Genomic DNA, 25,614 nt, shown 5'->3' with positions numbered 1-25,614 from the left:
CAAGCCTGAATGTGTGGGATATATCGGACAGCAAGTGAACAGCTGTTGAAATTGTTCTTTGTAAAATTGGGCAAATATAAGAATCTGAGAAACTTTCACGAGGACAAAGTAGCAATCAACTGGGTTGGAGCATCTCGAAATGGCAGGTCTTGGGGGGGGAGGGGTTTCAGATATGGCGGCTCGTGATGTCTATGAAATGCTAGGTTCACACCTGCATTCGGGTTTCCAGTCAGGAGGTCCTCTTGAGCAACACCCAAATGAAAACCTAATTTGCTTAAAAAAGCAGTTACTCGCAGAAACCCGGCGTTTTTCTCCGGGGAATGGGGAACAGAATCCTAGCCTTAACAGCTGGTGGTCACTTCCAGCACCTGAGATTTGTACTGGCACATATTCTACAAGGTAATATTATAATCCATTACATAAACCTACAGCAGAGGTTTCTGTAGCTCTGGTTCAAGATAAAGTGTCACTGATCTGTATAGTCTTTTGCTTGGAAACCTCTAAGCTGTGCCAGGGGTATGTATGCTCTGCACAGTCTTTCATTCTGCAAATCGGTGGTGGTCATAGATCACCAATGTGACGGCAGGTTTTCTAAAATAAATGCCCGGTGTAGCAATGTGGACACTGCACTTTAAAGTTTAACAGCAGTGTAAACATTCCTACAGTCCTGAAGTGGAGGAGTTTGTCATCTCCCAGCATTAGGCTTTCAGACCTTATACACATTCACATAGTCCTAAAAATGAAGACCTATTTATTAATATTTTTACTGGGCTTTTTCCTTGGGAAGAATCAGGTGGCCACATTCAGGTAATATATATTATACTTGTTATTACATATTGTTACAAGATGCCTTATTCTAGGCTTTTCAGAACCTCCAAAATCATAAGTTATTACAGTGCGATAGTCTTTATAATGGTATAAGAACAAAAGAAAAGAAAAAACCTGGTGGCGGCACCAGGTTTTTTCTTTTCTTTTGTTCTTATAGTCTCCTACCGATTGTACATTTCCAGCCAGTCGGTCAACTAGGGTGTGCAGCCATCTCCTATATTTACCATTATAAAGCCATTTGGCTTATGACGATTTTACTATTGTTAGACTTTTTTTTTTTTTTTTTTTGGTTTTGGATCATGGGGAGCGCATTAATCTGAAATTTGTTTTTTTTTGCTACATACCAGTCTTTATAATGGAAATCAATGGCAGGTACATCCAAATACGGTATATAGATATTTGTCTGCATTGTATATAACTTGGGGTCTGAAGAAATAACACAAAACCAAAAAAGTCAGACAGCTGTATTTAACTTTATACTAAATGCATCACCCTCCTGAAACAAGTCTGTGTCTGGCATGGAGCATTGCTAATAATATTACAGGCAATAGCACCTGTAGCTGGATTCACCATCGTGATGCGACACAAACTGGGCCGCAAAGAGATTGGTGCAGTTTCCTAACTTACTGCAAATAAAAGCAATTTAATAGTTAACTACAGTGTTAATGCTGCCAAATGGCTGTTTATCACTATTAGCAATTACACTTTATTAGGTCAATTGTGTATTGCTTGAATCCACTACTTCCGATGGATTCACCCAACCGTTTAATGTGTATGGGGGTCTCCTGTCTTTGTCTCGACTTCAGATTTTGGAACAAATACAGTAAGGTTCAGAGTGAGTTGGATTTCAGCTGCCCAGTTCTTTTGCTTTTGGGAAGGTAAACTTCAGCTAGCAGTGCATAATAGTAGTGTCTTTCTCCCCTCACCCAAATCTGTACGTTCCCTGCTTGGCTAAGCTTACATGGGCATGGGAGAGTCAGGCAAGACAGCTGTCGTATAGTTACCAACATCTGACAATTGTTTTCAGGGATGGTGGGCATGGTTTCAGGAAGTGTGGCTTACAGTGGGTAGGACTTCCCAGAATATCTCATTTTTCGAGGAAGGGGGCCCAGCGGCACAAAAAAATAATTTTAGGTCATGCCCCTATTTACATGTCATGCCCCCCCTTTATAGTTTAAAAAATCTGGATAACATAGTGCAGCATGCTTTATTATCTTGTCCAGAAAAAATGCCAAGATGCATTCCTCCATATTTTGCACAGGATTGCGCTACACAGTATAATTCCCCCTTAGTGGTCCCCGTAGAATATAATGTCCCTTTAATGCACTGGATAATTCTGTAACCACACAAAACTGAAATTAAGCAGACGTATACAAACCCGCAATGAAGAGGTGTACCTAGAGAAGAATATATCTGTATAAACCTCTGTATACAATCTGAGCCATATACAGGTAAGTAGAGGGCTCACGCACCTTTATGACAGTCCTGTACAGAACAGGGCCATAACATTGCTATGTGCATGATCATTTAAGCTAGGGTTATATGGCAACTTTGTTCAAGTAACACCAGGAGGTAAGGTCTAGCTATGGCAACTCTGATTGTGAATGTGGTTATAACCGTGACATGACTTTTGTAAAAAAAAAAAAAAAAAAAGAAATCCCAACAACTTGATGGATCGTTGGTGCCAAATGCAAGCAACTTTTCCAGCACAGAATTCGACATAAAGCACATAGAATTTTGACTTAATTGTGACATGTCAACAGGGCCGCTTTAACCATAGATGCAACAGTGCAGTCATACCGGGCCCTACGGTTGCGGGGGCTCCCTCAGCCGCCCTGGATCGAATGGCACAGTTCCACATTTTGGGTGATGTCCCGCTCTTCCTGGCAGCAGGCAGTGATTTCACCTCTATCTGTGTCCTTAGGACACAGATAGAGGTTGAGTATTATAGAGGAGCACAGAGCTATTAGCTATGTGCTCCATCATTTAGCTGATAATGTCTGCGGCAGGGAAGTACAATGAGCACTGAGGCGCAACCATTACAGTTGGAGCCTGCAAGTCCACAGGAGCACGGTTTGGTGGTGAGGTTTTTTTTTTTTCCTATAAATGGAACATTGGTGGTTGAGGGGGGAAAGTGAAATTAAGTTATGGGGGGTATTGGGGAGCCCACTTTCAAAAAGTTTGCACAGGGCCCATCAATACATTAAAACGGCCCTGCATGCCAGTGATATGTTTTTGGTTGTTGCAAATACTACAGAGTAGTCACCCTTTGGAGCTTTAGAGCTTCCTTTATATTTGCCATTCCTTTTGTAGCTATTCCTGGGTTTGGCTCAAAAAACACAGCAAAATCTGCATAAAAAAATGCAGTTTTTCCACAACGTGGGATCTTACCCTATAGATCTAATCATCTGGACTGAAAGCATTGTAGGATCTAGGATTACGGTAATCCGGGTCATTAGACTCACAGTTGGGTCGGGACTTCAGCTATATTAGAGGCGCAGAAATGTGTCTGTACTATATCTGTGTTAAACTGGCCTTAGCCTATACGGTTGGATACCAATTATTGAAACAAGCAGGTTTAATAAATCATAGTTTCAAATCTGGATGGAGTAATTTAATGGAAATGTTTACATTTTGTTAAGGGGGTTTTCCCAAGAATATAACCAAATTTACGTGACCAAATAGTTGACAACCTGGGCACCCTATGGAAATCATTCTTTTTGCCAGATTTTCCTTTGGTCTCTGTTGCTGGCAAGGCAGGTGCAGCAGCCGTGTTGTAATAGGATCACAACATTTTACCTGTACATTTCTAAACTGTAGCACAACCTTTAGACACAATAACTGAGAACAACCGCTTCCGGTAACCATCAATGAGTTTCTTACAATGCTCTGCTGGAATTTTAGACCATTCTTCTTTGGCAAACTGCTCCAGGTCCCTGAGATGTGAAGGGTGCCTTCTCCAAACTGCCATCAACAGATCTCTCCACAGGTGTTCTATGGGATTCAGGTCTGGACTCATTGCTGGCCACTTTAGAAGTCTCCAGTGCTTTCTCTCAAACCATTTTCTAGCGCTTTTTGAAGTGTGTTTTGGGTCATTGTCCTGCTGGAAGACCCATGACCTCTGAGGGAGACCCAGCTTTCTCACACTGGGCCCTACATTATGCTGCAAAATTTGTTGGTAGTCTTCAGACTTCATAATGCCATGCACACGGTCAAGCAGTCCAGTGCCAGAGGCAGCAAAGCAACCCCGAAACATCAGGGAACCTCTGCCATGTATGACTGTAGGGACCGTGTTCTTTTCTTTGAAGGCCTTTTTTTTCCTGTAAACTCTATGTTGATGCCTTTTCCCAAAAAGCTCTACTTTTGTCTCATCTGACCAGAGAACATTCTTCCAAAACGTTTTTGGCTTTCTCAGGTAAGTTTTGGCAAACTCCAGCCTGGCTTTTTTATGTCTCTGGGTAAGAAGTGGGGTCTTCCTGGGTCTCCTACCATACAGTCCCTTTTCATTCAGACGCTGACAGATAGTACGGGTTGACACTGTTGTACCCTCAGACTGCAGGGCAGCTTGAACTTGTTTGGATGTTAGTCGAGGTTCTTTATCCATCATCTGCACAATCTTGCATTGAAATATCGTCAATTTTTCTGTTCTGTCCACATCTAGGGAGGTTAGCCACAGTACCATGGGCTTTAAACTTCTTGATGACACTGCACACGGTAGACACAGGAACATTCAGGTCTTTGGAGATGGACTTGTAGCCTTGAGATTGCTCATGCTTCCTCCCAATTTTGCTTCTCAAGTCCTCAGACAGTTCTTTGGTCTTCTTTCTTTTCTCCATGCTCAATGTGGTACACACAAGGACACAGGACAGAGGTTGAGTCAACTTTAATCCATTTCAACTGGCTGCAAGTGTGATTTAGTTATTGCCACCACCTGTTAGGTGCCTCCGGTAAGTAAAAGGTGCTGTTAATTACACAAATTAGAGAAACATCACTTGATTTTTCAAACAGTGCCAATACTTTTGTCCAACCTCTTTTTATGTTTGCTGTGGAATTGTATCCAATTTGGCTTTTTGACAATTCTTTTTGTGGTTTTCCTTTGAAGACATATTGAATGAAGATAATAATACCAAAGAATTTGTGATTGCAATCATTTTCTGTAAGAAAATTAGTATTATCTGACAGAATTGCGGGGGTGCCAATACTTTTGGCCAACACTGTATGCATGATGTCTTCTCCTTTCTTATATATATATATATATATATATATATATATATTCAGCTATAGTAGAGGCGCAGAAATGTGTCTGTACTATATCTGTGTTAAACTGGCCTTAGCCTATACGGTTGGATGCCAGCCTATGGAAACAAGCAGGTTTAATAAATCATAGTTTCAAATCTGGATGGAGTAATTTAATGGAAATGTTTACATTTTGTTAAGGGGTTTTCCCACGAATATAACCAAATTTACGTGACCAAATAGTCTCTATGTATGACTGTAGAAAGACCATAGGAAGTTCCAACGGTGTGTAATGACCACCTGAGCTCTTACAATGCAATTCTCTTAGGTAACAGGAAGCAAGTATAATTTTGTTTTCAGCTTTAGACATGAAGGAAGAGGAGAATATGATATAAACTGAAAATCAGTACAAAAATAAAGCAAAGTAAATCTAGTAGAATTATTGCAGAGATGACCTTTCTTATGAAATTGATGGTTTCACATGTATTGTGTTTGGCCATGAGGTGGCAGTATTTACCAAAAAAACCCTGAAAGTGGAATATGTCTTATGTTGTACTTTACATAAACACAAAAGTTCTCTATTTTGTATATGATGGGTGAGAGATTGACGTAAAAGCCTTTTCTTCCTTTATAAAGAATGAATGAAGAAAGTAATGAATGAATGATTGAATGAATAGCAAATAGTAATTTCTCTTAATAAATTTGTCATTACAGATTTCCAGTGAGTTTGACAACACCTTCACCTGCAGAAGCGTAAATATTATTTTATTATTATTCAATGGGAAAACTGTAATGATTAACGTGGTTGTCAATATCCATAGGATAGGTCATTAACTTGAGATTAATGGGTGGCCATGCACTTATTTCTAGCAAAGTGTACAGGGCCAGAAGCAGACAGGTCCATACACTCTGCAGTGTCCAGTACCAGCTCTTCCATTCATTTTAATGAGAAATTAAGTCTTTACATAACACAAAGGTATAGGGGCTCCCAGTGCTGCTGTGCAGGATCTATGCATACTGCTGTATATTGTGGTGATTTAACAACTAAACAGAATATGTCACTAAATTTCTATTTATTTATTAAAACCGTAACAAAAAACCATATAATTCTAATGTGATTTTATTTTCTGATTGTAGTTTTTTAAATCCTATATTCTATACTCGATTATAGTAGCTGTTATCTTGCCTGAGCTTCTTATCTACTCTGTTAACAGCATATAGGGATATACTTTATAGCACAGTCAAGGCCCTATACAGCAACAGGCTGGAGGTGACTTATTGAGGTCTATGCATACCTCCCAACCGTCCCGGATTCCGGGTCCTTTCCCACTGTTTACGGGATGTCACCACTTTCCCCTCCCTATGCTTCGGTCCTGGGAACTGTAAGCACAATGTGATGACATTACTCACATCACACCTGCAGCTTCCTGTACACTCGAGGAGTTTGACACAGAGCAGCAAGAGAGCAAGGAGAGGTGAGTATCAGTGGTTTTATTATGTTAAACTTTGGGGGAGGGGGGGCATTAGACTAAGGAGAGATAAAGGGGGACATTAAACTCGGGTATATGAGGGGGACATTAAACTGGGGGCATATGAAGGGGACATTAAACGGGGGGCATATGAAGGGGACATTAAACGGGGGCATATGAAGGGGACATTAAACGGGGGGCAGATGAAGGGGCAATTAAACTGGGGGCAGATGTAGTGGGGAAATTATACCGGGGGCAGATGAAGGGGGACATTAAACTGGTGGCAGATGTAGGGGGCAATTAAACTGGGGGCAGATGAAGGGGGACATTAAATGGGTTTAAGATGGAGGGGGACATTAAAATGGTGGCAGATGGAGGGGGACATTAAATTGATGGCAGATGGAGGGGGACATTAAACTGATGACAGCTGAAGGGGGCAATTAAACTAGGGGCAGATGAAGGGGGACAGTAAATTCATGACAGATGAAAGGGGACATTAAGCTGGTTGCAGCTGAAGGGGTAAATAACTAGGGGCAGATGAAGGGGGGCATTAAATTTGTGGGAGATGAAGGGGGACATTAAACTGGGAACAGATGGAGGAGTGGACATTAAACTGGGGGGGGCAGATGGAAGGTGACATTAAACTGGGAGCAACTGGAGGAAGACATTAAACCATGGGGGTAGCTGGAGGGGGATATGTTTGCTTCTAGTTCCCTCCAGTTTAATTTCCCCCTCTATTTGCCTCCAGTTTAAACTGGGACATGAGGAGAGGGACTTCATACTGTGGTGCAATTGGAGGGGAACATTATAATGTGGGGTCATATAATATTACTGTGACTGTAGGAGCATTATACTGTGTGGGGGCACAAAGATAAATGGGTGAGAATGGGCGGAGTCAATGTAGAAGTGGACAGAGCTATATTGCCATGGAGTGCATAGAATGCCACACATTTTGTCCCTATATCTGTCCTTTGAAAGTTGGGTGGTATGCTATTGTACAGTTTTCTATTTCTGTGCAAGCAGAAGTAAATAATCTGTGACATCTATGGTCAGTAGTGAATAAAATGATTAAATGATTTGAGGTAAATTAGGTGGCTGCTGAAAACAGAAGTCCTACAGAATTTTCAATTGTCAGTGTAGTATTAGGCTGCGTGACCAGAGTAAAAATTGAAGGATTGTGCACTTATTTACAAATATAAATAGTGACATGGAAATTTAAAAAAAAAATTCTTTAAAAGATGTTTAACATGAAAACTTGGTTTACAAAACACATTCCTTTAAGGTACATAAAGCTCTTTTAGGCTGAGGTCAATGTCGTGGAAAGGCAGCTTTTTCTGTTGCAGATTGTGCTGTGTCTTTTTGAGCCAAAGCCAAAAAATGGCTACAATAGGAATGGGAAATATATAGAAGCTCTTACACTTCTACCTTCTGTTCAATCCACTCCTGGCTTTGATTCCAAAACTTGCAACAACAACAAAAAAAAACAAAAAAAAAAAACAAAAAAAAAAAAACAGTGGTTCCGCAATGTTGCAAATAATTGCAACTTTTTATGACAAGACATAATAATTCTGCCTCATTGTTACTGATTATAGTGTACAATATCTACAGTAGTGTATTAATGTTTATATATTTTTTTTCAGCCAGGACCAGGTGATCTATGTTCTACCACGTAGTGACCGGCAGGTCCTGCTTCTCCAGAATATCACCTCCTCATTTGATGAGATGGTAAATGATATTTACATCTTAACTGAAGTATGAAACTACCTACCTAGCCTTTCCATCATAATACCAAGCCCTGGATTGGTATACCTTCTTCTTAGGCTTGCTAAATCTGTGTGTCTTGCTTGTGTACATTTTCTTATTTCCATATGTCATGAATTTTTCTTGTCTAGAAAAAAAATGCTGCTCTGCTAGTATTTGATAGTTTGACAGTTCTTTTTAGCATTTCCTATCAGTAGATCCATAAAACCAGACTGATAAGGATATGGATGTGATATGGATTTTGTCCTTATATTACTGGGTGTTTTGCATCCTTATAGATTTCAATGAGTCTAGGAAACAGATGATAGTAGTGTATGCTGTGTGAGTTTTTTTTCACATGGACAGTTGATCTTTGTAAAACGTGGAGGTGTGAATAGCTAACATTGACTATAAGGGGTCAGTAGACACATGTGAAGACACATGTAAAATAAAAATTTACTAGGCTAGAATCATTCTGGGTTCACATCAGGGTTGGCCCTCCGTTCGGGGATTCCATTCCCTTTTCCGCTTGAATATGCTTTTCTCTCAGAATTTTTCACCCTTTTCGTCCGGAAGGTAACCGCTTTTTTAAGCGGATTACGTTTCCATTCAGCGGGTCCCCAAGCTGAGATTAAACCTACCTTTAAAATTTGTGTTCTTTTTTTGTCCACTTCTCACTTTGGCTCAAAAATCTAGATCAAACACTGCATGTGTGATACTAACCCAATGGTTTATTCACATTTGTGGAAGATACTGTCAGTAGATATTGTCCAATGTAATTATGTAACTTAAGGGGCGTTCACACTATCTTTACTAAAGTCCGTTGCTGTCTTCTGCCATAGGATATGACAGCAACTGACCTAAGCTGTCATACAGAATGGTCGCAGCAGTTCATAACAGCCAAGGACCCCTGTAAATCGATCAGCACAGTAACCAATGGTGATAACATACCAGTAGCAATGCTGCTTACTTGTCATAGAATATGTAGCATTACGTTAGGTATAGCTACACATTGTACAGTGTGTGTGATCAGTGCAACTTCTGGCATGTTAACATTACCGGGGGCCACACTATCCCAGAGCATCTGATCTACAGGGGTCCCATGTGTCGGATCCCTGGAGATGTAATATTGATGGGCCTTTCCTAAGGATAGGCAACATTATTAGAAAGGGGGATATCCAATGCAATTTACATAATTGATATTAAAGCATTAAAATGGGGGACAGGGAACAGTAGGTGCTGTGGAGAACTGTGAAGCATGATACAGTACTTCATAAAGGTTACATGGCGAGTGACTGCACATGCTCAGCCATTTCCTGGCAGCATACAGACGACAAGACATGAATTGTAATGTTTGGTTCTGAAGTCCCCTAAAGTGTCTATTTTGGGCCTGATGGACAGAATTTAATAAGTTGGGTATTTTGCATATAATTAATATTTGTACATTTTCCTAAATATTAGATTGTTCTTTGGAAGCCAGACTCACCTGAACATATACAGAAGAATAAAGACGTTCACTTCTATGTAAATGCTACTTTAGTAGATGAGGTTAAGGCTAAGCTGAAGTCACATGGCATAACACATAGGTGAGTAAAACAGGACCTTGAGTTCACATTTATTGGGATATCGCTTCTAATTGTATGTCTTTCTCTTTTACTTAGCATATTGGTTGAGAATACTCAAAACCTTATTGATCAGCAAACACACAATGATACTATTGGCCAACGAAGCTCCGCCTCTTACTACGAGCAGTATCACTCCCTAGAAGATGTAGGTCATATTCTTGTTTTTAGTATTACGTAGAGTAAATGTACGATCCAAATGTTACAAAAACTAATACTCTAAGTAATCTCATTATATTACTGTCTATGTCAGTAAGGCTTTGTTCATATCATGTGTTAACATTATGTTAGCCAATTGTATCCTAAGACCTCATTAACTCACTATATACCAAAATTATTGTCCCTTTTGTGTACTTTTGACTCTCAGCCTCCTTATCTCACCATCCACTACAGCTTAGAACGTGAGACTAGCATCCTGTTATAGACAATAATCTTGGCTATCTCATACATAAATCTGATTTGCAACTATTTAGCATTAGTTATGCAGGCTCTTGTCATGTAACAACATTGTTACTGTTTTGCTCCTAAAAATCAAAATTGTAATTTTTATTATTTTTTAAATCCACCTTTGTTTTCAACACTGCCTGAATCCTTCTGAGCAAGCTCTCAATCAGATTCAAGCATGTCTTAACCGAAATCTGTATACTAAGTAACTAATCTTGAAGGAAAGTACCCTCATCGCAAAGATGGCCCTAGTTCAAGGCAAGAACCAGTTAACAGACTATTGACAGGACCCCGGGACAGAAAGAGTACAGGGCAAGGACTATACAGCAAGAATATACTGAAAAATACATGTCAGCATAATTTTAGGAATTTCCCAATCAAATTCTATTTGCAGGTAACTGTACAGTACAGTGGACACAAAAATGTATTTTTCATGCTAATGCTATATGCATGTCTAATGTATAGTCAAATTTTGTCCCTTTAACCCTTTCACTGCCAATCACGTAGCTCTACGTCCTCCCAGGGTGTCACTTGCATAGCCGAGGACGTAGAGGTACGTGCTTAACTTCTGATGCCCATATCTCAGGATTAGTTTGGCCTATGAAGATAATTTTAGATTCATTTTAAAGATGAGAATCTCATCTTTAAAATGACACCAAGATCTTCTTGTTAACCCTTACTGTGCCAAAGCGATTCACTGTTGAAAACGCTATTGGGGATTTAGATCTCAGTGAAGATCTCAATTCCCGACTGCTTTTTTAACAGCAATTCGCTAAAAATCTGTAAGGGCTATTATGAAGATCTTGGTGTTATTTTAAAGATGAGATTCTCATCTTAAAATGAATCTAAAATTATCTTCATAGGCCAAACAAGTCCTGAGATACAGGACTTTAAATTGTCCCCCCCCTCCTGTCTCGGGAAGTATTAGTGAAACAGGAAGGGGAGAAGGACTTGCAGCTGCAGCAGCTTGCACGGAGACACAGAGATAGAGAAGCATTTTCTCTAATCTTTGTAGACAACCTCTATGTGACCCTAGGAGGAGGGGGGAGGAGGGATTTAGTCCCTATTTCCCCCCTCCTGTCAATCAGATAGCATACTGATTTGCTGTCTGATTGTCACATACAGGTATAATATAATTCCCCCTGAGCTTTACTAGTGGGGTATTCTTATGTTATACCTCCTGAACACAACCAGGAAGGTTATTGGCGCTGTGACCCAGACATTTACTATTGTCCAGGTCGCAGTGCCAAAAAAAAGTCGCACCAAACACTTACACAACACATACAAAGTCATGAATAAAGTTTACATTTCACCCAATCCCTGTCCTGTCTATACCTGAGCTTTCTAGAGTAAAATACGCCTCAAGCGATATCCGTTACATGCTAAAATAATAGTAAAAACTATTATCACTAGAGATGAATGTATAGTTTGCTAAAATTTTTATAGGGGGATGGAAAATAATATTTTTATGTAAAGTCCTATTTAATTTGCATGCACAAAATGGAATGTCGCATTTCTGCGATTTTGGCGTTTCTTTAACACCCACCCCTGTAAATATATACATGTGTGGTATGTATGAACTCCTCACATATTGCAGTTTTTTGGAAAGTACATTATGTTTGCAGAAAGGGATTGCTTGAGCCGCACTTTAGTGGCAAATTTGAATTTTTGTGCAATTTTTGCTTGCAATCTCTGTTTGCCGCAACATTGCATGAAGGTGGTTGTATATATGAACTCTTAAATTGTGTTTTTATATACCGTATGCTGTACAATCTCAAAAAAGTTAGATTTTGGTATCACAGTCACAGTTTGGTAGGTGCAGTATAGCTTTATAACATATTAGTGAATAACAGCAAAATCCTGCCTATCTTCTGTATTATGGTTTTTGTGAGTCCGAGCTCTTGTTGTAGTTGATGTTTGCGGTACATACACTCACCGGCCACTTTATTAGGTACACCATGCTAGTAATGGGTTGGACCCCCTTTTGCCTTCAGAACTGCCTCAATTCTTCGTGGCATAGATTCAACAAGGTGCTGGAAGCATTCCTCAGAGATTTTGGTCCATATTGACATGATGGCATCACACAGTTGCCGCAGATTTGTCGGCTGCAAATCCATGATGCGAATCTCCCGTTCCACCACATCCCAAAGATGCTCTATTGGATTGAGATCTGGTGACTGTGGAGGCCATTGGAGTACAGTGAACTCATTGTCTCATGATTCCAGCTTTATGACATGGCGCATTATCCTGCTGAAAGTAGCCATCAGATGTTGGGTACATTGTGGTCATAAAGGGATGGACATGGTCAGCAACAATACTCAGGTAGGCTTTGGCGTTGCAACGATGCTCAATTGGTACCAAGGGGCCCAAAGAGTGCCAAGAAAATATTCCCCACACCATGACACCACCACCACCAGCCTGAACCGTTGATACAAGGCAGGATGGATCCATGCTTTCATGTTGTTGACGCCAAATTCTGACCCTACCATCCGAATGTCGCAGCAGAAATCGAGACTCATCAGACCAGGCAACGTTTTTCCAATCTTCAATTGTCCAATTTCGATGAGCTTGTGCAAATTGTAGCCTCAGTTTCCTGTTCTTAGCTGAAAGGAGTGGCACCCGGTGTGGTCTTCTGCTGCTGTAGCCCATCTGCCTCAAAGTTCGACGTACTGTGCGTTCAGAGATGCTCTTCTGGCTACCTTGGTTGTAACGGGTGGCTATTTGAGTCACTGTTGCCTTTCTATCAGCTCGAACCAGTCTGGCCATTCTCCTCTGACCTCTGGCATCAACAACGCATTTCCGCCCACAGAACTGCCGCTCACTGGATGTTTTTTCTTTTTCGGACCATTCTCTGTAAACCCTAGAGATGGTTGTGCGTGAAAATCCCAGTAGATCAGCAGTTTCTGAAATACTCAGACCAGCCCTTCTGGCACCAACAACCATGCCACGTTCAAAGGCACTCAAATCACCTTTCTTCCCCATACTGATGCTCGGTTTGAACTGCAGGAGATTGTCTTGACCATGTCTACATGCCTAAATGCACTGAGTTGCCGCCATGTGATTGGCTGATTAGAAATTAAGTGTTAACGAGCAGTTGGACAGGTGTACCTAATAAAGTGGCCGGTGAGTGTATAGTATATATACACATTGTATACACCTTAACTTATTATTTTAAATGTATTTTGTATATGAATGTGAGATTGAACATGAGTTTTAGGTGCAAATATGTGTTTTAGTGCATTTAAAAAAAAATGTTTTGTGTTTGTCACTAAGTTGCATAAAGGTGGATGTGGCTATTGATGACCCATTGAGATATATGTAATCTTCAGGTTGTCTACTTTCAAAAAATATATAGGGTTTAGGGGTTCACTTGCTTTTCATGGTGTGTAATCCCTACATTTTATAGGATGATACTTTTTTAGCATTTCCAGCTTCAAAGCAGATTTTTGTTCCTTCCAGTTCTAGCAATTTTCTGAAGACATGTGCATGCGGGTGCAGGCCATAGTGATATGTATGAACTCTGCACATGTTGAATTCTTATTTTTAGGAGATTTGGTGCATATAATTTATTGTTTGGTTTCCACTTTTAACAGCTAATATAAATTTAGTTGCATTTTTTCATAAAACATTCACTTTAAATCAAAATTGCATGAAGGTGCCTGTTCGTATACAGTACCAAGTTGCATTGAGACAATGCTGCAGGTGTCTACTTTAAGAAAATATATAGGTATGGGGGGGTTGGATGCTTTTTTAATGTTGCAATTTAGCTTTGATTTATCCATCTCAAAACTGTGAAAATTGCTCTGGCTACTGGAGGTGCAAAATTTCCAGAGACCCTTGGCAGCGAAAAGGTTAAGGGTCACATTAAGTGCAATGCTGTATATAATATCAATGTCTGAAATTATTTTAAGTTAGGATATCTATAAAAGTTTTATTATCACATGGATATAGCGATCTAGGTACTAGAAATATGAAATACATATAAATGTATTGCAGGTCATAAACATATCCATAGGATACGCCATGCATGTCTCTTATGGGATTACCTCTTTAATAAGTGTTATATCCTTTCAACAAGGTCATTTGCAATCTGTAATTACTTACTAGATAAACTATTGGATAGAACAAATGGTGGAGACACATCCTGATATGCTGGAGAGAATTAACATCGGGAGTTCATATGAAAAGCGACCTCTCTACGTCCTGAAGGTATACTAAATTGTATAGAATTCCTAAACCACTATATATTAGTGTGTGTAATATCATATATATTAAGAAAATTAATTAAGATTCCTAAAAATAAATTGCTTTGACAAGTAAGAAAGTTTTCACTACTGATTGTTTGCTAGATGACAGGAAAGGAGAAAACCGCAACAAACGCCATATGGATTGACTGTGGCATACATGCCCGGGAATGGATTTCTCCAGCTTTCTGTTTGTGGTTTGTTGGACATGTGAGTAATCTTTGAGTTATCTTATAAAATGTCTCAGAAATAGCTTATTACTAGAAGTGATCGTACTACATTATAATAGCATACCAATGTCACATCACATTATAATATACACACACCATACACAATGCAATAAGCTCCATATGACATGACATTGTAAATTAAGAATACACTTTAAGTTTGGAATACCATTTAGACATAGAATTAAATAACCACATTCAGATAATCCATAAAGATTTTCTTTTCGTTTCTCAGTGAATTATATGGCACATTAAATGATATCATGTGCGCTGAAATAAAAGAAATAGATTTTTAGAAGGTGGTGAAGGCGATAAATACATGATCAGTGGGGGGCCCTCTGCTGGCCCCCACAACGATCAGCAATATGGGGCCATTTCCGACAAATGTACTATGCACAGTGAAGCCAATAGGAGCTAAGCTGGAAGCCGCAATGGAACGCAATTGTCTCGGCTGACCTTGGGCGAAAATTCTATTGGCAGAAAATTAAGAGGAATTCCTCTTCATTTTCCACTGTGAGAACATATCCTAACAGCGCTCAGTTATTTCTGAGTTAGTCCTGGAGATGAAAGGAGAGCAGTGGTCATTCTTTGTATCATTCATGAAGAGAGATTTGGGCACCATTCTCAGTGGAGGATGCTGGCACCCCCACTGATTAGAGTCTTTAGTAGGACAATCCCTTTAATTGGTTAAAGGGAATACATAGTAAGGATATGACGTCATATTGATATCTGTTTTTTTTTTATTACAAACATATATTTATTTTAACTCTTGAAATATTCCATCATTTACACTCACTACTGGGACAGATATTGTGCTTTTTTTTTTTTTTTCTTTTTAGCCTTGCTGTAAAGATTGGAAAGGATTAAATATTATTATTATTATTATTATTATTATTTATTATTATTATTATTATTATTAATTATTATTATTATTATTATATTATTATTATCATCATCATCCTTTTTCTGTTATATTCATCTTTTCACAACTTTTCCAAAATTCTGTTCTATCATTATACTTTAAAATTCCAGATGTATACTACTTTCCTACTACACACTATATATACTACTATACTACTTTATATGACCATTTATCTGACATTGCACTCTGTTGCTTACTGTCTAGGCAGTGGGATTCTATGGTACAGACCAGTACATGACAAATCTATTGAAATACATTAACTTCTATATCTTACCAGTGATGAATGTAGATGGATATCACTATACATGGAACACAGTAAGTATGTCATTTGTATAGAAATTAGTAGTGAGAAAAAAGTAAAAAAAAATTAGCAATTTGAAACTTTATATATGTGAATGGAGTGATGATATATGGAAGTAATTACCATATTTGAGCGAAAGTTTAAGTTTATAGGGGAAAACCGTACAATTAAAAGGAGGTGTCTAGCCTGGAAAACAATGAGATACGGTTGCCTATGGAACTTTGTGACATTTTGCCCACAGATGTTGCAACTGAGCCTGTAGATCCTGAACACTCATAGGCAGCTGAGACTGGCATATCAGCTGATCCTATAAAAGTGTGATTGTGATGAATCTGGTGACTAGACAGGCCAAGGAGGTGTTGCAATCTGATGGAGACATTCTCAAGCTAATATTAATGCAGCACCCTAAATCATCACACCAGCAGTCGGGGCACTGTATTGCTCCACAGCAGAGGCAGAACTGAAGCCCTCCCATGAAGCCTCCATTCTGGAACTCGACCATTGTCAGATCCCAAATAGAATCTGGATTTGTTGATAAAGATGATATGGTTCCAGGTCATAGGTCAAATTAACGCAATGACAAGACACATTATGGATGCTATTAAACCAAATTTACTTCTGCTAAATACCTGGAAATGGTCCAGGCAGAGACCGGGCTGTGTATTGAAGGAACTCTCTGAGTCTGAATGGTGGGCAAGAAAACTGTGAGAGCTGCTTATGCTTGTTGGCAGATAAACAATCCTTTCTACTGGTGGTCTGTCAGGACCATCCAGAGCTTGCTTGCCATGTACGTAACCTCTGCTCTCAACACCTCCAAGCAGGTCAAAACAGCCTAGAATATTCTGCTTGCTTCTCTCAGTCCAATGATGCACTCCCTCTAAAAGTTCACCAACTGGGCAAAATGTCTTAGAATGCATTGTAGAGACACATCCAGTAGTCAGTGATCTCTCCCCAAGGAGGACACTACCCAAAAGTAACCTCTGAGAGCTTTTCATAGGGCAGCAGAGGAAGATCTTTTACATCTTCTTGTGACAAATTCCACTATCTAATCAGACCACACCTGTAATCATTTACATATCTGCCCGAGACATGACTGCGTTCAAAGTTTTGCAGAAAACTGATGTTTATTTCTAGTTGCATCATACTTTTATATAGTCAACTAGTGCATATCAGGTAACATAACCTAATTCCACTTGATCTTTGTATCATAGACTAATGACAATTGTACATCATCCACCAGAATTTTGAGGCATTGAGCATAGTTCATGGTTCTGACAATTACGGCAAGTCATCCAGGTCTAGAATTGATAAAGCATGCCCACTATGTTTGACTGTTGGTACGGTGTTCTTACTGTGAAATACTATATTAACTTTATACCAGATGACTTCTATGGAATTCTGCTTTTTATTAAGAAACTCGCTGAATATTGTCCTAAATGTTTTATTGTAAATTTTAAATTTGAAATTGTAAATTTGAAACACACCTTTGTTTGTCTTCCTTAGTGTTTTTTTTCTGCTGTTATTACTTACGCTAGGTTCACACCAGCATTCGGCACTCCGTTCTATGGTTTCCGTCTTCTGCATGCAGAAGACGGAAACCTGTCAGACTGGGTCCGGCCGTGAGTGCTGGTCAGCGTTTTATGCTCTCCGCCGCGAAACCGTTTTTTTAAATCGGACACAGAGTACTGCATGACCGACTCTGTGTCCGATTTTAAAAAACCGGCGGCGGAGAGCATAAAACGCTCACTGCCACTCACGGCCGGACATCTTTCAAACCCATTCAAATGACTGGGTATGAAAGGGTCCTGCAGGTTTCCGTCTCCTGCCTCTGTTTTGTGCAGGAAACAGAAACCTGCAGAACGGAGACCGGGCGCAGATGTGAACGAGCCTTGAGTGGAATGTTTGGAAACATCTTTGTAGTCTACGTTAGTAAGTTACTTGACTTCCTTATCCTTAAACACCGCTCTAAAATCTCTCCTTAGGAATGTTCTTATATAGCTTTGTCATACATATTGAGTATAGTGTGTATTATTGTGTATGGTCAGTACTCTATGCAGAGACAGGCTCCTCATCCTTCCTCTGCAGTACCTGCATTCTAAAAACTGATCTAGAGTGTTAACTTACATCTAGCCAAGTTCTGGGTTCACATTGTTTGGAGAATCTGTTGCAATAACCACTGACAATTGGCAGGAAAAAAATGCTGTAAGGGCGGGTTCACACCTGCGGCCGATCTCCGTTTTGTAGGTTTCCGTTTGCTGCCCAAAAAAACTGGACAGGAGACGGAAACCGGCAGGGAGTGTTCAAAGCCATTAATTTAAAATGGTTTGAAAAGTGTCCACCTGTGAAACCGTTTTTTTTTTAACCGGACATTGGACATGCAGGACTTTGTGTCCGGTTAAAAAAAAAACAAAAAAAACCTGTTTCGCCGCGGAGAGCAGAAGACGCTCATGGGCACTCACCGGCGGACACTAAATGCCGGTTTCCGTCTTCTGCCGACAGAAAACTTAAACCTGCAAAACGGAGAACGGGCACTGGTGTGAACCCGGCCTAAGTCTGATTTTTCAGTCTGGCAGTCTCAGTTTTAAAGAATGAAAACACAAAGGATCCCACTATAGTCATAGATTCCACTATTTTAGTGACTGGGTCCTTTTTAAAGGGGTATTCTAGTCATAACAGGTTACACACACATTTTTTATTAGTGGGGAACTGTGTTTTTTAGTAACCCAGTCTGAATGCAGAGGTGGTTTGGAAATTCGCTCCCCTGCTCCGTTTAACTATATGGTACAGCCATAAGTAGTCAAAGTAGAGTCCAATTGGTCAGACACCCATAAATCAGCAAGCTCTCCCTTTAATTGACCCAGAGCCAAAAAACCCTACAGTGTGTAGTGTATGTATGCAAACGTTGACCTCATTAGATATAGAAACTGCTATATGGCAGGAGCAGTATAAAGACTTCTTGTCTTTAAATGATATAACGTTACAATGTATTGCCGCTAAATGTCTTATCACATTCATGAGGAGAGGGCAGTTAAATACCAATTTATTCTGACATAGCTTATAGTACTGTAGCATAGCCGCAGAATACTTTGTAGATAAGTACATTTTTGTTCTGTAGCTTACTATTGTCAAGCAGTTTTGGTTATTATTTCTTAATATTCTGTTTAATGACTCATTCAGAATTGGAATTGGTTTTCTTGCTCCCTTTGCGGTAATATAACAAGTGAATATAAATAGTCAATCAAGTAAGTAAAATGAGATTGGTTAAACAACAGTTTCTATATTAAATGTTCACATAAACTCCAAGAACAGATGTCACTGTCTTACACAGTATCTGTAGCAACAATTTATCAAAGTGATTGAATCCAATGTAACAAACAAGAATGTACAAAGGGGTAAGAGAATCAGAGATTTGGTAATACGTGACTATAAAGTAAGGTTTATGTAATTCAATTTGGACAGAATCGAATGTGGAGGAAGAATAGAGCTAAGCATCCAAACAGCAAATGCTATGGAACTGATCTTAATCGGAACTTCGATGCTGGATGGTGCGGTATGTTATATTCTTAATATTATTTATTAGCTTATTTTAGGTCAGATAGTGTGGTAATTGATTTCTTACTCAAAGTCCTGCTTTTCTTATGTGGCAGATTTAACTTGACTACTATAGTGTGATAACTTGATGCAACATGATATCTTATCCCAGAAGACAGGAATAGCAAATGCAAAGTGTTAACACAATGTGTCACAGTCAATTTGCAGCTATAATTGATGTGCCCCCACACGTATAATGGCTCCTTCTGCACCCATAATATAGAATTTCCCTCTTATATCATCACATTAGAATTTCCTCCTTATGCCCCCTGTGGGGAATCGCTCAGGTAGATGCTCGGTAGCAGTGCAGGAAACAGGGACACAGACAATGGGTTGCACACAAGTTCAGGCTTTATTCACTTGTAGTGCATACACTGCCTTTGCAAAGGCACAAATAACCAAAATAAAAACCTTCTCGGCTGAGAACTAACTTAAACATAAGGAAACTTTTCCCTGACTACACAGGAGACTGGCTACCAGACTCCCACCTTGGCAACAACAATGGGTGGCACAGTACCTGCTTTGGAGGTTCAGTCTGGAGAGGTCACCTCTGTCAGTGTGGTGCCACACTCCTAGTCTTCAGACACAGACTAATATCAGGCCTTGATTACCCAGTTGACCTCCCTGCTGTGGGCCTTTACCAAATACCCTTTAGCTGCCTGGCTGGGACATACCTGTCTTCTCAGACCATACACTTTACTCTCTCATACCCCATACAGTAAAATACCGCCATATAATTACCCGTTTATGCCCCATGCAGTACAATGACTCCATTATGCCCTCATATAGTACAATACCTCCATATAATGATCCCTTACACCCCCATATAGTAACCCCAGACAGTACAATGCCGCCTAATGTCCCCCATACAGTCCCAATACAGTACAGTTGGTAATACTGTAACTAGACTGACTATCTTTTACCATTATAAATGCTGTTATTCATCTTACAGGGGCTCTATCATTGGGAAAAGTCATTTTTAACTAAACATATACTTGCATAGCCTTTAGAAAGGCTATTCTCTCTGCTGTATGTACAGCACAGGCTGCTGATGATGACTCATCTCCCGGCTCTCACACACAGCAGACAGTGCTCGCTGAGACTTCCGGGTGCTCGCTGGAGGCTAATTAGCATATGGATAAAAACGGGCTCATTCAAAAATTACTGAGAGAATTTACATACAAAAGGTAGGTGTGGAATAGCCTTTCTAAAGCCTATGCAAGTATGTGATTAGTTAAAAATGACTTTTTCCAATGATAGAGCCCCTTTAAGCTTTCTATCTCAGAACCTGAAGGAAAGCCTATGTCCAGCCTAAATTATATATCTGATCTACTGAGCAAGATCAGACCTATACATTTTGAACACAAGGGTTGCTATTACAAGCAGATAATTGTGATATTTTTGCAGGAATACATATTTGTAATAACAATACTAAGCAAAGTAACTCTAAAATGCATATTGAGTTTATCTTTTCATCAGGTTTCCACCTATACGCTGAAGACATACTGATAGGAACTTAGAGATTTGTCAGTTATAAAGATATATTAAGAAGAAAATCAACATAGAAATTTTAACATATTTAATGCAGATCTCCAGTCATAAATGAATAGAACAGGTGAAAATAGGAAACTTTGTAAAATACCTTATTAAAGAAATATGTTTTCTTCTCCGCTTTTCAGGCACTTTCTTTATTCTATTCTATGAAGGGAGGAGGAGGATTACAAAATAAACTCAAATAATTGCAGCTGTTAGGGGGCGTTCACACTACCGTTGTTGTCCGTTATGAAGGTGTCCGTTTAAAAGAAAAAAAACGGACATCTATCATAACGGACATTAACGGACACTAACTGATGTTAATGTGTCCGTTTTTTTAACTGATCCATTTAATGGAACAGTTAAAAAAAAACGGACACATTAGTATCAGTTAGCATCAGTTGGTGTCCGTTTTTCATACTGTCCGTTTTTTTCTTTTTTGCTGTTTATGCTTTCTGAGCATGTGCAGAAAATAAACGGACAGAAAAAAACGGACTGTAACTGATGGCCATCAGTTACTGTCCGTTATATGTCCGTTGCCCATAGACCTCAATGTTAAATAAAAAACGGACACTTTCTGTCCGTTTTTTCAAACGGACAAAAAAATCCTGCATGTGTGATTTCTCTGTCCGCTTGAAAAAACTAACATGGTTGTTAACGGACCCTTAAGGACACAAACGGACAACAGATGAAATCCCATTGAAATGAATGGAAATTGTAACGGACACAGCTAGTGTCCGTTGCTAAAATCTTTAACGGACAGTAGCAACGGACACTGCAATCGGACACCAACGGTAGTGTGAACGCCCCCTTACACTCTGCTCTTCCTTGCTTTTTAACACTGCTAGGATGTAGATAAGAAGCTGATAAAACACAGAATGTTATTTGCACTTAAGGCTGCATGCACACGGAGTTACTCCAGGCTTGTAAAAATACTCATTTACATCCGTACACGCGAGCGCAGCGGACGGCTCCCGAACACTTCCCATTCACTTCAATGGGAGCGCTCGTAACGCCGGCGTTACGAGCGCTCCCATTGAAGTGAATGGGAAGTGTTCGGGAGCCGTCCGCTGCGCTCGCGTGTACGGCTGTGAATGAGTATTTTTACAAGCCCGGCGTAACTCCATGTGCATGCAGCCTAAAATCCACTGTATGATGCCCATTATTACATTATTTCCTAGGACCTGGGGCCTCCAGAAATCCTTGCCACGACACATATTGTGGAGCTTTCCCAGAATCTGAGCCTGAGGTGGCCGCAGTGACCAGCTTTATCAGACAGAACAAAGATATAATAAAAGGCTACATAACAATGCATTCTTACTCCCAAATGGTGCTTTTTCCATATTCATATACTCAAGAGAAATCAAAGGATCATGATGAACTGGTAAGACTCAATTACCATTTAGTATGTTCAGATGTTAAGACAAGATGCAGTTGTTGTCACATTCACAGCTAGTCTTGGTTCATGTGGTCTATACATTAGGTCCTTAATCTCTGTTATGTGAATCCCAGGGAATACGTGTTATGAATCTGGGTAATGTGATTATAATCCATCCAGTTTATTATATGGATGCATAGGCAGGTCAAGATGCTGCACATTATCTGTATGTAGTACATTGAGAGTATTGAGTCATGTGCTGCTCATGCATGAGGGTCACCCACCTTGCCTCAGGGGCCTACTATGGAAGAACAACAAGCTCCAGGAAGCAGTTTTCTCTTTGCATTTTTCGTGTGGAAACCATAAGGACACCATTAGTCTATGGGGTCCGTGGGTTTCCTTAGAGTAAGTTCACATGGTTTTTTTTTGGATCGGAACATGAGGGGGAGGCCGTCTCAGGCTCCAATCCAAAAACCAGGTAGCTGCGACTAAAAGCCGGTGGACTGCACTGGCATCCAGCCGCGTACTCTGCTCCGGATTAGGTCCAACGAATGGACCTAGACCGGAGGAGGGAGTTTTACAGGCCGAATCACGAGGCGACTCGGCCTGAAGAATGAACATCTCACTTCTTTTTTCCAGGAGCTGGAAGAAACGGCTCCCGGAAAAAAGACCTGAGCAGTTTCCACCTCAAAACCCTGACCAAAAAACTCTGTGTGAACTTACCCTTAGGTAATTGCTTTTTAATGCGGATAGAGTATGGAAACGTGAACACAGATGTCAACCGGGCCTAACAGCACAATTTGAGCTTTTTTATTATCATAAATATAGGCATATCATTATATGTACACATACAAACAAATAAACCAATAACCTACAATATATCACATATGCATTTTAAGCCAGTCATATGAATGGAATGGGCAAATCCTTATTACAACTCTTTTTATCATATTTTGAGGATTTTTTACACATGAGGTTTGTACTTGATTAGTTTTGCCTGAAAACGTGTAAAAAATATATTTTCTTAAGGTTTTATTAAAACATATTGATTTTTATTTGCAGTTGCAGCTTGCAAATAAAGTCGCTGATGGAATAAAGTCAAAAAGCCGAAGCAGATATACATCAGGTCCTGGAGCAGAAACTATTTGTAAGTGATTCCACTTCCACAAAAGCTGATGCCTATATAGTTATATACTGTAATATTATCAATGTGTATTTTCTGCATTTAGTGAGTATGATGCAGCTAGCAAAGGCAGCCAATAGATAGGCGGACAAATCTAAAAGTAGCTTTTTACTATTATATTCTATTATATTCCATGTTAGAACTTTTTTTTTTTTTAAATAAATAGTGCTGGAATAACAACTGTATCTACTGTTCCATTTTTGCAGATCTGGCTCCAGGAGGATCTGATGACTGGGCATATGATCTGGGCATCAAGTATTCCTTTACTATCGAACTTCGTGATAAAGGGACCTATGGATTTCTACTACCTCCAAATTTGATAAAACCAACATGCAGTGAAGCTCTGACCGGAATCAAAATCATAAGTGCACATATTGTGAAAAATATGTAGTCACAGAGAAAAATCACCAAAAAATTCCTGTTACCCAGGATCTACTATACAATGAAGAATAAAGCAATGTATTTAATGGTTTAATACACCGCTAGAAAGCCGACAGTGCACTGAATTCAGCACACTATCGGCTTTCATGCTCTGTGCCCCCGGTGAAGAGCTATCGGTGTTGGTAACGTAGCTCTTCACTGTCAGAAGGGCGTTTCTGACAGTCAGGAGCGCCCTTCCTCACAGTAGCGTCTATTGCACTGTACTGTGACAGGGGGCGTTTCCTTACCGCCCAGTGATGACGCTCGTCTATGGACGAGTACTATCAGGAGGGGAGGGAGGCATTCCTCCCCGTTCTCACTGTACAGTGCTATAGGCGCTACTGTGAGGAAGGGCATTTTTGACTGACTGTCAGAAACGCCCTTCTGACAGTGCAGAGCTACCGTACCGGCACTGATAGCTCTTCACTGGGGGCACAATACAGGAAAGCCGATACTGTGCTGAATTCAGCGCACTGTCGGTTTTCTATTCGTGTATTAAACCACATGTGCCCCAAATGGTGAAAGGTGCTCTTTAACATGTGTAATGATTACATATCTTACTGTAAGAAAAAATCTACAATGTATACTCGAGAGGTGGAGAAACTTCATTCATGTGGCCTGTCATGTGGAATCTTACAAGACCACAGAACAGGATGAGAATTAAAGGGGCTCTATCAGCAAAATCATGCTGATAGAGCCCCACATATGCGTGAATAGCCTTTAAAAAGGCTATTCAGGCACCGTAAATGTTATATTAAACTACCCCCCCCCCCCCCCGTTTTAAAATAATAACCTAAAAAAGAATGTGATCAACTTACCGAATGTGCACGCTGGGCGGGCATTCAGGGTGCGCCGTCTTCTTCTTCCACGACTCTTCTTCCTCCGATGTCTTCAGGTCCCGTCCTACTCCGGCGCTCGCGAACGGACATTGATAAAAAAATAGCCTGGGCGCATGCGCAGTAGCTGTAGAAGAACCTGCATGCTACTGCGCATGCGCCCAGGCTATTTTTTTTATATCAGTGTCCGTTCGCGAGCGCCGGAGGAGGACAGGACCCGAGGACATCGGAGGAAGAAGAGGCGTGGATGAAGATGAAGACACACCCTGAATGCCCGCCCAGCATGCACGGTCGGTAAGTAGAGCACATTCTTTTTTAGGTTATTATTTTAAAACTGGGGGGTAGTTTAATATAACATTTACGGTGCCTGAATAGCCTTTTTAAAGGCTATTCACGCATATGTGGGGCTCTATCAACATGATTTAGCTGATAGAGCCCCTTTAAGAATAAAAGATATTGTGAGGTTCAGTTCACACATATGCTATTAATTTTTATATTAATAAAACTGGTGTCAATGTACATTTTTACCTTTTCTCTGTTTTAAATATTTCTGTCATGATATACTTTTTCTTTTCATTGAGGCCACTGGGAGATGAATCCATAACTTGATGACATCATTTCTATTAGTTTATTGCATAAG

At 39.9% G+C, this 25,614-nt stretch overlaps 1 protein-coding gene across 1 annotated transcript; it reads left to right on the top strand.

Annotated features, from left to right (window-relative positions):
* The first annotated feature begins 739 nt into the window (after positions 1-739).
* CPB2 (carboxypeptidase B2) lies at positions 740-24,109 on the top strand. The gene is made up of 12 exons (XM_075265498.1): positions 740-807; positions 5,779-5,817; positions 8,174-8,258; positions 9,735-9,859; positions 9,935-10,043; positions 14,447-14,548; positions 14,689-14,793; positions 15,937-16,047; positions 19,493-19,583; positions 22,339-22,541; positions 23,598-23,682; positions 23,925-24,109. Exons 1-12 carry the CDS (start codon positions 740-742, stop codon positions 24,107-24,109), a joined length of 1,308 nt encoding a protein of 435 aa, XP_075121599.1.
* The last annotated feature ends 1,505 nt before the right edge of the window (positions 24,110-25,614 follow it).

Source organism: Leptodactylus fuscus, chromosome 2 (assembly GCF_031893055.1).
Source record: "Leptodactylus fuscus isolate aLepFus1 chromosome 2, aLepFus1.hap2, whole genome shotgun sequence".
NCBI classification, from domain to species: Eukaryota; Metazoa; Chordata; class Amphibia; order Anura; family Leptodactylidae; genus Leptodactylus; species Leptodactylus fuscus.
Note: the sequence above shows the minus strand (reverse complement) of the source record. Positions and strands in the feature narration are given on the sequence as shown.

What these genes read in the sequence shown, in the direction of transcription:
- CPB2 (XM_075265498.1), top strand. Translation starts at nt 740, where the DNA reads ATGAAGACCTATTTATTAATATTTTTACTGGGCTTTTTCCTTGGGAAG. An exon ending in TCACATGGCATAACACATAG is followed by an intron (nt 9,860 to 9,934) that starts GTGAGTAAAACA and finishes TCTTTTACTTAG; the next exon opens with CATATTGGTTGAGAATACTC. An exon ending in CTTCGATGCTGGATGGTGCG is followed by an intron (nt 19,584 to 22,338) that starts GTATGTTATATT and finishes ATTATTTCCTAG; the next exon opens with GACCTGGGGCCTCCAGAAAT.